Consider the following 12,831-nt stretch of genomic DNA (forward strand, 5'->3'; position numbering starts at 1 on the left):
ACCACAGCGATACGTCCACCCGGTGATGGAGTAGTAAAATATGCTCTCCAACTAGCCTCGGGCTGGCCAGTTCACGGGCCCCCATGGCCTCCTCCCAGCTTGTCTGAATCTCCGTGGCTGTGATCAGCTTCTGCCAGCCTCCGCATTTTTGTATCTTTTTCTCATTGCGTGCCCCCTTGTCTTTAAAAGGCTAAACTGCTCTGTACTAAATTTGGTCACGCAGCGCTCCAAGATTCCCTGGAATGTCCTCAAGTTTCAAACAGCTCTGACAGCGAGGTAGGCCCGCCCCCTGCCTGGGGATTGGCTTCTCCTCTCCGGGCCGGCAGTTGTCGGGTCTTATTGGCCGCGGATTAGACCAGCCGGGGTCCACTAGCCCTGGGCTGCAGGGAGGCTGCTGCGTCCGGTGAACACTTCAGCACCTGCAGCACAGAAGGGCCAAGGAGCTGCGGTCCTCCACCAGCCGGGGGTTTGCTCCTCAGCCCACTCTGCTGCATCCAGATCAGCTCACCCCTCTTCCTTCCCTGCCCACCAGAACTCTGATAGCCCATTTTGCCAAGATGTCCAGGGTAGCCAAATATCGCCGGCAAGTGAGTGAAGACCCCGACATCGACAGCCTGCTGGAGACCCTGTCTCCCGAAGAGATGGAGGAGCTGGAGAAGGAGCTGGACGTGGTGGACCCAGATGGGAGCGTTCCCGTGGGGCTGCGGCAGAGAAACCAGACCGAGAAACAGTCCACGGGTGTGTACAACCGGGAGGCCATGCTCAACTTCTGTGAAAAGGAGACCAAGAAACTTATGCAGAGGGAGATGTCCATGGATGTGAGTGAGCACAGCCCTGGAGGGGAGGAGGGAGACGGGAGGGCTGGAGACTTGGCTTCACGATTAGGAAGCTTCCTTCCTTAGAAGAAACGTTCTTGTTGGCAAAGGAGTTTAATGCTTCAGAACTGATGATTAGTCACTGAAGTAGTGGTGCGAATCTCTTACTCCTAATTTCTGTTTTATAAGCAGAAGTTGGATAAGTTGGAGGAACACGACATTCCACAAAATCAAATAGAGCTACTAGTAGAATGGGAGCTGGAAGGTGTCCTTGGAGAGTCCATTGTCAAGTTGACTCCATCCTGGTCCCCACAACACCTTTGTTTTTCTCCACACTCACTCTAGCCTATTGTGAGGAGGGGTAAAGCGATAGAGTGATACTGTAAGTCTCCTGTCAGCCACCCAGAAAGATGAAACTAAGCCTTTTTTGTGGCAGAAAGACTTGTTTTCAAGTCCCCAACCCTATGAGCATCTCACAGCACATGGCTCATTTTAGGAGGCTTGGGGGCAGATGAGTTTCCCAAAGCAAGGGGAGACAGAGATCACGGGTCCATGGGCTGGGGAAGGTGGCTTAAAGACCTGCTAGCTTCAAATTTATTCCCAGGGAAGATGTTTTTTGTGGTGGTTAGTTGATTTTTTCTTTTGTTTTGTTTTTGCACTCTCCAGAGGAGCCTCTGGAGGGAGCATGCCCTCTTTTTGGTAATTAACCCTTTCACCAGCTATCGAGGCCACTGTGCCGGGGGATGAAGATATTCATAGAGGAGGGAAAAGGGGTGACGGTTTTGGAAGTATCTGCCCACACCTAGGATGGGTTTTAAGCACGACTTGCTTTCTGTTTTCGTTGGCATGGAGGACTTTTTTTTTTCACAATTGCATTCATATGTGAGTTTTCTTTGACTCCATATGTCATACTCCAGTCCAGCCTCCGGTGGGGTATGACTTTGTGGGATCCCTTTGTCCAGGGGAAAGAATGTTGCAGAGGAAAATTGTTGGAGTCTTTGTTCTAGTTCTCTTACTCAGCCACATCTCTTGTACTTCCATTACTTGGGAATTCTTGTAAGAAAAAGATCAGTCTCAATTCTTGCTATTTGTCTTACTTCTACGGAAACTGAGGCACAGAGCTTCAAATGACTTGCACATTCTCACAGAGGAACTGAGAATGGGAACAGTATCATCTAAAATGCCTGTGGAATGTCTGGCTGGGTATGAAATTGTGTTGACTGCTAGTCACAGAGCATATTGGTGGACACAGCCCTGACTCCTTTATTGTAGGGATGAGAAAGAAGGAAGGAGGAGGGAAGGGGGTGAGGCAAAGAGGAGCTGGAACTCTGTCTCTGTCCCTACCGCCCCCCCCCTTCACTGCCTATGTTTAAGGCTTTGCCAAGAAGAGGGAGAAGGAGGGAAGATGGGGAGAAGCTAGGAGGCTCAGAAATGTATTATCCTGTATGCATAGTGGTTGCCCCGGATGCAGCTATGATAATGATGAATAAAACCAAAATACTTGGCCGGGCGCGGTGGCTCAAGCCTGTAATCCCGGCACTTTGGGAGGCCGAGGCGGGTGGATCACGAGGTCAAGAGATCGACACCATCCTGGTCAACATGGTGAAACCCCGTCTCTACTAAAAATACAAAAAAATTAGCTGGGCATGGTGGCGCGTGCCTGTAATCCCAGCTACTCAGGAGGCTGAGGCAGGAGAATTGCCTGAACCCAGGAGGCGGAGGTTGCGGTGAGCCGAGATCGCGCCATTGCACTCTAGCCTGGGTAACAAAAGCGAAACTCCGTCTCAAAAAAAAAAACCAAAATACTTACAGAAAAAGTCATAGCACTTACTGTGAGGGCCTGGTACCCCAAGACAGCTAGCAGGAATCACGCAGAAAGAAATGAAATGCACCCAAAGGCTTTGGCACCCCTGGAAATCGTTGGCTCTGCTCTTCCCCCCTCCAAGTCGCAGGCTCTGGGCCCATGACTGCCTTGTGTCCAGCGGCTTCCAGGGCTCAGAAAGGTAATCCCGAGGCTGAAGTCAAACAAAGCAGTCTAATCACAAGCCAGAGTGTGAAGGACTCTCGTGGTCCTGGAAATTTCACTCTCACAGACTTTTTCTTCAGCCAGTTAATACTGTGGCAATGTCTCCTCCCCCACCTCACCTCCCTCACCCCTGCCAGGCCCACACTTGGTTCTGCAGACAGAGCCCAAGTCAAGGAATAGAAATGGTGTGTGTGTTTGTGTGCACATCCTTAACGTAAGGAGATGCCTTCAGGTCCAGTTTTTTCCTGTGGATTTAGGCTGCTCTGATCCCCTCACTCTTCCTCACCCAGTCAAAGGGCGTATATTGGCATAATGGCTGGCTGGAGTTCGGGGTGCGTGCTAAGCCTGGGCAGAAGTTATCTCTGTAACTCTGGATAAGTGGGAATGAATGAACCCTAGAAGTTGGCTTCTTTAGCACCATTAGCAATATACTGAATGTGTGGTGAAGAACTTAGATGTAAGTGTTAGAAAAACCTGGTTGGAGTAGCAGTGTCCCTATGTAAGTCACAGGTCACCTAAGTCTCAGTTTCTTTTTTTTTTTTTTTTTTTTTGAGACGGAGTTTCGCTCTTGTTACCCAGGCTGGAGTGCAATGGCGCGATCTCGGCTCACCGCAACCTCCGCCTCCTGGGTTCAGGCAATTCTCCTGCCTCAGCCTCCCGAGTAGCTTGGATTACAGGCATGTGCCACCATGCCCAGCTACTTTTTTGTATTTTTAGTAGAGACGGGGTTTCACCATGTTGACCAGGATGGTCTCGATCTCTTGACCTTGTGATCCACCAGCCTCGGCCTCCCAAAGTGCTGGGATTACAGGCTTGAGCCACCGCGCCCGGCCAGTCTCAGTTTCTTCATCTACAAAATGCGGATGGTAGTACCCATCTCACGGGATTGTGAAAACTAAAAGGGACACTGTGGTAGAGCACTTAGCACAGAGCTCAGCATGTCACACTCAGTGAAGGCCAGCTATGAAATCATTACTTCGTTTGAGTCAAGGAACCCAGAAACTGGTGCAGTGGGCCAAAAGCACATCTCTACTCCTGCCCAGCCCCTCTCTTCCCTCAGTCTCCCGAGGGCAGTGCAAGCCTCACCTGTCAGTTTAATTAGTGGCCCGAGTAAACAAGCCACCCCTGGGTGCTCAGGCTGGGGATCACCAACACCACAGACGCAGCGCAGTGGTGGGGGCAGGTGGGCTCCAGGCTGTTGGCCTGGCTGCAGCCCTCACTGACGGTGGCCTTCACTCCATGGGAGAAACTGGAAGGGGGTCGAAACAGAGAGTAAAGCAAGATGAGCATTTGCTAAGAACCTTCTACATGCCAAGCACGTTCCCCTTTTTTTTTTTTTTTTTTTGAGACGGAGTTTCGCTCTTGTTACCCAGGCTGGAGTGCAATGGCGCGATCTCGGCTCACCGCAACCTCCGCCTCCTGGGTTCAGGGAATTCTCCTGCCTCAGCCTCCTGAGTAGCTGGAATTACAGGCACGCGCCACCATGCCCAGCTAATTTTTTGTATTTTTTAGTAGAGACGGGGTTTCACCATGTTGACCAGGATGGTCTCAATCTCTTGACCTCGTGATCCACCCGCCTCGGCCTCCCAAAGTGCTGGGATTACAGGCTTGAGCCACCGCGCCCGGCCTGACGTTCCCCTTTTCTTTAAGCTTCACAATTCTTGGGAGATGGGTATTTTTATCCCTATTAGCTCAGAGAGGTTGAATAACCTTCCCAAAGCTACACAGCTAATTAGCTGAGATCAGTGCTTCTTCCTTGCTGCCATACTAGGGTGCAAAAAAGACAGTAATGTCAGTCCCTGCCCTGAAGAATTTGTAATCTAATTAGATTCTATACAAAACACACATGTATAGAACTATCAGAGAGTGTTACAGAGTAGAGACCACAACTCTTATATTGGCTGATCTATTGATGAACATATTATATCAGCCAATAGACGAACATCTAATTCTTCACCTCCCCACCCCCATGAGTAGGATCATTACTATTTTTCCCACACCCCCTCACCAACATCACTATTAAAACTAAGTGTGGCTTAGGGAAAGTAAATCCGGACTAGATACTGGCTGCTGTTAAGGAATTTCTGTTAATTTCTTTTAGGTGTGATAATGGTATTGCAGATACACTTTTTTTTTTTTTTTTTTTGAGACGGAGTTTCCCTCTTGTTACCCAGGCTGGAGTGCAATGGCACGATCTTGGCTCACCGCAACCTCCGCCTCCTGGGTTCAGGCAATTCTCCTGCCTCAGCCTCCTGAGGAGCTGGGATTACAGGCACGTGCCACCATGCCCAGCTAATTTTTGTATTTTTAGTAGAGACGGGGTTTCACCGTGTTGACCAGGATGGTCTCGATCTCTTGACCTCGTGATCCACCCGCCTCGGCCTCCTAGAGTGCTGGGATTACAGGCTTGAGCCACCGCGCCCGGCCCCGCAGATACACTTTTTAAAGACTTCTTCTCCTTCAGACATAAATACAGAAACATTTATGGGAAAATTTTATTGGCTTTGGGAATTAGCCTTAAAATAATCTGGGTGGCGGTACAGATGAAACAAGATTGGCCACCAGTTGACAGATGTTGAAGCTGGGTGATAGGTCTGCATGGGTATTCATTATACTATTTTTTTTATTTTTGTATGTATGTCCGAAAATTTTCATAATAAAATTTTAAAAAGAAAGAAAGAAACCAACAGTGGGAGGTAGGCCTTAAGACAGTCTTTTTTGTTTTTTTGAGACAGAGTCTTACTCTGTCACCGAGGCTGGAGTGCAGTGACCTGATCTTGGCTCACTGCAACCTCCGCCTCCCGGGTTCAAGGCATTCTTTTGCTTCAGCCTGCCAAGTAGCTGAAATTACAGGCACGCACCACCATGCCCGGCTAATTTTTGTATTATTAGTAGAGTTGGGGTTTCACCATGTTGGTCAGACTGGTCTTAAACTCCTGACCTCATGATCTACCCGCCTCAGTCTCCCAAAGTGCTGGGGTTCCAGCTGTGAGCCACCATGCCCCGCCAAGACAGCCTTAAGTTCTGTCTTTTCCCCAGAAGGAGAGCCCCAAGATTTATACTCTGGCTATTGTGCAAAGTGAGTCTAGGCTGCAGAAGGGCCCTTGGCCTGCTTCTCCCTCCAGGGCCTCCCTTCATGGGATGGGATACTCCAGAGATCCTCCTGCTTGGTCACGTACTTTTCCATGAATATTCCACCCATGCCTATTCCAGGTCAACTCCTATTTGTCCTGCCTGTCTCAGGAACCACTTCCTCCAGGTAGTCTTCCCTGACCCCCAGGCTAGGTCAGGCACCTTGTCTGAGCACTCTAATGCCAGCCTGTACCAAAGCCCTCGGGACATCACTTTTGTATAATCATCTGTTTTCTTGGGCTGTCTCACTCACCAGCTTGTGTGATTTGGAGGGCAAAATGCAAACGCAGGGCCCAGCACACAGCAGACCCTCAGCCTCAGTTTGTTGAGTGAATGTTAGCAGAGGGGTGGAGGAGGGTGGAGGTGGGACTTGGAAGCATTGACCCCAGCTTTTCTCCCTCCCTTTAAAGGGCCAGACCTGTCAGCCAGCGTAGCTCCGCCCTGATCCTCTGGAACTCTCCTTCAGCCCAGGTAGAAGACAAAGCCCCTGGCCAAGTGTGTAGCCAACAGTTCAGTGAAACTCTTGTCCTTGGCTCAGGTTTCAGGAACCGGATCCCAACTGGTCAACTCGTGTGTCCTCTTTCCTTCCCAAGTGGGAAAGAAAATCTCCAGGCTGCCTCCCCCTCCCTTCTCCCTGGTGTTACCAGGGGCTGGGGATTAGCGCCTGTATCCAGCCAGGGGCAGGGGCAGCTGAGCTTAGCGGGGCGGGGGAGTGGAGGAAAGCTCTCCCTAGAGGTAAACTTGAGAAGCAAACCCAAAGCACCCTACTAATAGCAGCGGCCAGGCCTGAGCCCTCCTGACCGTCCCCTCCCACTGCCTGCACAGCCTCAGCAGCCCCTCCCCCATCAGTTCTAGTTCACAGCTCAGTGTCCCGGGTATCTCTACAGAGCCAGGAAAGCCCAAGGCCAGTGGCCTAACCCTCAGAATGCCCTTTGCAGAGGGCTGGGCCCTATCAGGAGTGCACTGAGCAGCACGGCTCAACGCTTAAGGAGATTAACCCCAACTGGTACACACCCAAAATAGCCCTGGAGGCTAGGGTGGAGAGGGCAGAAGAGGTGATGAGGGCCTGCTGACCTGGGGAGGCAAAAGCAGGCACCCAGAGAGGGTTAGACTCCGTTAAAAATCTCTACCTGAAACTTGAAACGGCCTCCATCCAGAGTGTGAAAAAGCAACCGATCGTTTCTTAAACTAGGTGATACAATTCACAGGTGTGTCTTCAATATTGCTCTTGCTCATGTTTTCTTCTGTATGTGTATAATATTTAAAGAATTTTGAGGTTAGGTGTGGTGGCTCATGCCTGTAATCTCAGCACTTTGGGAGGCTGAGACAGGAGGATCACTTGAGCCCAGGAGCTCGAGACCAGCCTGGGCAACATAGCAAGACCCCATCTCTTAAAAATCGGCTGGGCACGGTGGCTCAAGCCTGAAATCCCAGCACTTTGGGAGGCTGAGGTGGGTGGATCATGAGGTCAGGAGTTCAAGACCAGCCTGGCCAACATGACAAAACCCCGTCTCTACAAAAAATACAAAAGTTAGCCAGGCGTGGTGGCAGGCACTTGTAATACTAGCTACTTGGGAGGCTGAGGCAGGAGAATCACTTGAACCCCAGAGGCGGAGGATGCAGCAAGCCAAAATCACTCCAGCCTGGGTGACAAGAGCAAGAAAGACTCCGTCTCCATTTAAAAAAAAAAATTAAAAATTAAATTAAAAAAGAAAGAATTTTACCAGCCTGGCCAACATGGTGAAACCCCATCTCTACTACTACTACTAATAATAATTTTAAAAGCCGGGCATGGTGGTGCATGCCTGTAATCCCAGCTACTTGGGAGGCTGAGGCAGGAGAATCGCTTGAACCCGGGAGGCGGAGGTTGCAGTGAGCTGAGATCATGCCATTGTACTTCAGCCTAGGTAACAGAGTAAGACTCTGTCTCAAGAAAAAAAATTTAAAAAAAGAATTTTGGGTAAGCAAGGCATCAGTGCCTGCCCCCACCATCGGTGCTGCCTCTGGGTGCCTGCCTTCTCCTTAATGCGGCAGTAGGTATAAGAGCTTGGCTGGATGGAAAATGCAAGAAGGAGACAGGACAGATGGACAGGACCAAGGAGCACTTGTAAAATAAGCTGGCTCAGCAGTGAGAGCAGGATATAGATGGTTAATAGGTGGGGTATGAATCCCGGTAACCAAGGGGAGGTTGCTCCCAGCATCAGAGAAGGCTGGAGGCTTCAGGGATTCCAGGGGCTTCATGGTCTCCAGGCTGGGACAAAAAAGTGAGGACAAAGGCCCGGTCTAATCTGTCTATCCTCCTTCAGTCTCTCTTTCTCTCTCCCAGGAGACCTTAGAGTATCTGTGTCATACTGTCTACAGCTGGGCCCAGGGCAGGGGTCCCCAAACTACAGCCTGCGGGCCGCATGTGGCCCCCTGAGGCCATTTATCCGGCCCCCACTGCACTTCGGGAAGGGGCACCTCTTTCATTGGTGGTCAGTGAGAGGATGCATTGGCATCCTGTGCTCCTGGAGTACTGTATGTGGCAGCGCCGCAAAGCGCGGTGTCGCTCACGTACAGTACTACTTCTGGTGACGCGGGACGCACGCGTCACGGCTCCGGAAGCGCGTCATATGACGCACATGCGGTGTGCGGCTGCGGCGCCCCACATCACCGGAAGCAGTGTGAAATAACAGCAGAAGTAGGAAGAAAGGCAAAGCACTATAACCATTACTACACAGTACAATGGCCCCCATACTCCCCCAACTGTACAACATAATGGCCCCTATAACCTCCCTTTGCCCGAAAGTCTCCCCCCACACTACTACACACCGTGTTTCCCCTGTTATAAGACCCTGTCTTATATTAATTTTACCCCCAAAAGACGGGGGCTGTCTTATTTTTAGGAGGTGTCTTATAATAGGGGAAACATGCAGCAGTGGGCTTCCCACAGAAGAGGCCCACGGCTGCTGCAGATGTCCAGGACGCTGTATACACAGAGTCACAGGCTGATCACCGCCATCCCTGTATACAGCACTGGAGGCGGTGCTGGGCCTGTGACACTGGATACCGCTGTCTGGGATAGTGGAGGCAGCAGCGCTGGCTGTGAAGGGTGTCACGCCTTGCATAGTCCGGCCCTCCAACGGTCTGAGGGACAGTGAACTGGCCCCCTGTGTAAAAAGTTTGGGGACCCCTGGCCCAGAGTGTGCAGAGCCTGAATGAAGCATGCCAAGAGAGACAGGCAATCTAGACACATGTATATATACACACACACACACACACACACACACACACTCACACTCACACACAGCAGGGACAGAGAACAACAAACAGCACCACGCATGGGAGACAGGAGAGGCGACACTGATATTTGCACGCCTGCCAAGGTGGATAAACAGGAACATCCCGAGCCAGAGGACACAGGTCTTTCCAGATCGGGCCTTTTCTTATTTATTGGACCACTTTTGGTATGATCGGCAGAAAAACAGTGGCCTCCATTCCATGCATCAGTTCCCCCAACGGCTTGTTAGCGTCTGGGTAGTGTGGTAAGACAGAATCTAGCCCTTGGGTGTCTGGAATCAGATAGGCCCAGGTTCGAATTCTTCTCCTGCCCTTTACTGATCCAGCGACCTGGAATAAATTACCCAAGGAAGGAAGAACATTAACTTGATTGGGTGCCTTCTGCTGCCAAAGGCTTTATCAATGCTATCTCATTAACACAGCTTCTTGAGTCCCAATTACTTTACCTGTCAAGCGGGGATGATACAATCACCCTTGAAGGGTTAGAGTGAAGATTAAATAGGATGAGGCATTGAAAGTGTTTGGCACATCATGAGAGACCTTCTTTCCTCACTCTAAATTCTTCAGACTTTGTACCGGTACATCTGCCAAATCAACATTATTTTATCTCTCATGGCATTAAAAAAAAAAAAAATACCATCCGTGCATCCGTGAGAGTGAAGGAGCAACAAAGAGGGGAAGGGGAGGGAGAAGAGCGCAGAGGCGGGGCCTATGTAATTACTCAACGCCTGGCCCCAGCCTCCTGATTTCTTTGAGCTTCTGCCTAATTTATTTTATGTCCCAGGCTCAGGGGCCTGAACTGAGTTGCTGGATTGGAAAAAGGCAGAGTGAAAGGAGATTAGGGGGAGCTTTCGAGGTGGATTCTCCTTGTCTGCAGGCTTCCGCCCCAGCATGAGCTCAGAAAAGCCAAGGCTGCCTTGGGAGAAGTTGGCCACGGCTGTCCCTGGGGCCCACTGCAGAAAGGACAAGCCGGGTTGTCGGGATGCTGTTTACAAACAGCTAGGAATAGAAGCACCTCCTGTTCCCACAGCCCTCCACCACCCTCTCATGGACAGCCCACAGGCTCCTTCCGATTGCTACTTCAATAGGCCTTCCTTCGAGATCCAGCCAGCAGGGCCAGCAGGACTCCTGTCCCCAAGACTGGCAGGTGAAAGGTGCTACATCCTCTGGCAGAAATTCCCAGCAAAGCTCTGAGTGCAGAATGTAGGAGTCTAGTGGTTAGAATAGGCTCCTCAGGGCCGGGCGCGGTGGCTCAAGCCTGTAATCCCAGCACTTTGGGAGGCCGAGGCAGGTGGATCACGAGGTCAAGAGATCGACACCATCCTGGTTAACATGGTGAAACCCCGTCTCTACTAAAAATACAAAAAATTAGCTGGGCATGGTGGCGTGTGCCTGTAATCCCAGCCACTCAGAAGGCTGAGACAGGAGAATTGCGTGAACCCAGGAGGCGGAGGTTGCGGTGAGCTGAGATCGCGCCATTGCACTCCAGCTTGGGTAACAAGACCGAAACTCCGTCTCAAAAAAAAAAAAAAGAATAGGCTCCTCAGAGGCCAGCTGGACCTGGGTGCAGACCCTCTTCTACTGGTTGCTGGCTGTATGACCCAAACAAGTGATTTCACCTCTTGGAGCCTGAGTCTCCTCACCTATCAAATGGAAATTACGGCCTGTGTGCTGGCTCACACCTTTAATCCCAGCACTTTGGGAGGCTGAGGCGGGCAGGTCACCTGAGGTTGGGAGTTTGAGACCAGCCTGATCAACATGGAGAAACCCCTGTCTCTACTAAAAATACAAAATTAGCTGGGCATGGCGGTGCGTGCCTGTAATCCCAGCTACTTGGGAGGCTGAGGCAGGAGAATCACTTGAACCTGGGAGGTGGAGGTTGCAGTGAGCCAAGATCACGCCATTGTACTTCAGCCTGGGCAACAAGAGCGAAACTCCATCTCCAAAAAAAAAAAGGCCGGCGCGGTGGCTCACGCCTGTAATCCCAGCACTTTGGGAGGCCAAGGCGGGTGGATCACGAGGTCGAGAGATCGAGACCATCCTGGTCAAAATGGTGAAACCCCGTCTCTACTAAAAGTGCAAAAAATTAGCTGGGCATGGTGGCACGTGCCTGTAATCCCAGCTACTCAGGAGGCTGAGGCAGGAGAATTGCCTGACCCCAGGAGGCGGAGGTTGCGGTGAGCCGAGATCGCGCCATTGCACTCCAGCCTGGGTAACAAGGGCGAAACTCCATCTCAAAAAAAAAAAAAAAAAAGAGATCGAGACCATCCTGATCAACATGGTGAAACCCCATCTCTACTAAAAATACAAAAAATTAGCTGGGCATGGTGGCACGTGCCTGTAATCCCAGCTACTCAGGAGGCTGAGGCAGGAGAATTGCCTGACCCCAGGAGGCGGAGGTTGCGGTGAGCCGAGATCGCGCCATTGCACTCCAGCCTGGGTAACAAGGGTGAAACTCCATCTCAAAAAAAAAAAAAAAAAAGAGATCGAGACCATCCTGATCAACATGGTGAAACCCCATCTCTACTAAAAATACAAAAAATTAGCTGGGCATGGTGGCACGTGCCTGTAATCCCAGCTACTCAGGAGGCTGAGGCAGGAGAATTGCCTGAACCCAGGAGGCAGAGGTTGTGGTGAGCCAAGACCGCGCCATTGTACTCCAGCCTGGGTAACAAGAGCAAAAACTCCGTCCCCCCCCCCCAAAAAAAAAAAAGGAAATTACAATGCATAGCCGTAGGATAGTTATGAGGTTTCAGAAAAATAATTCATATAAAGCGCTAAGCAGAGTGCTAGGTGGAAGCCCAGTAGTAAGGGCCCATGAGTAGTAGTTTCCTCCCTGCCTTTGACTCCACGTACTCCTTCCATTCCCATTCTCCTCATTCTTTTTATACACAGAATTCATGAATCATGCTTTATGTTTACAAGGAGGCAGAACTCCATTACATTATTAATTCTCCAGCTTTTTAATGAGTTCCTAACGTGTACTTTCTATGTGCCAGGATAGAATAGTGAATAAGACAGACAAGATCCTTGCCCTCACAGAGGTTACAGTCTATCTTTGCTGTTTGTTTGTTTTTGAGATAGGCTCTTACTCTGTTGCCCAGGCTGGAGTGCAGTGGCATGATCTTGGCTCACTGCAACTTCCATGTCCTGGGCTCAAACAATCCTCCCGCCTCAGCCTCCCGAGTAGCTGGGACTACAGGTATGTACTACCCAGCTAACTTTTTTAGTATTTTTAGTAGAGATGGGGTTTCACCATGTTGCCCAGGCTGGTATGGGACCCCTGGGCTCAAATGATCTGCCCACCTCGGTCTCCCAAAGTGAGAGAGTACTCCACCGCACCCGTTCTTGCTGAGAGGCTTAATAAGATGAGACGGATAATCAGTATTTTTAGTAGAGATGGAGTTTCACCATGTTGCCCAGGCTGGTGTGGGACTCCTGGGCTCAAATGATCTGCCCACCTCAGTCTCCCAATGGTAGTGCTGAGCTACCGTTGTTCTATTTCCATATACAGCTCATATACATCATGTGTACACATAACACATAACATATCTTCTAAAAAAAGAGTAATGTCATTTA

General features: G+C 50.4%; 1 protein-coding gene across 1 annotated transcript in view; it reads left to right on the forward strand.

The window, feature by feature from the left end:
* Nucleotides 1–328: 328 nt before the first annotated feature.
* LMOD1 (leiomodin 1) overlaps nt 329–12,831 on the forward strand; it is a 60,512-nt gene continuing 48,009 nt past the window's right edge. The window contains exon 1 of the mRNA XM_074385043.1: nt 329–818. Within this exon, the coding sequence (XP_074241144.1) occupies nt 558–818 (261 nt within the window). The 5' untranslated portion in view covers nt 329–557. The remainder of the gene's footprint in view (nt 819–12,831) is intronic.

Source organism: Saimiri boliviensis, chromosome 14 (genome assembly GCF_048565385.1).
Source record: "Saimiri boliviensis isolate mSaiBol1 chromosome 14, mSaiBol1.pri, whole genome shotgun sequence".
Taxonomy (NCBI): Eukaryota; Metazoa; Chordata; class Mammalia; order Primates; family Cebidae; genus Saimiri; species Saimiri boliviensis.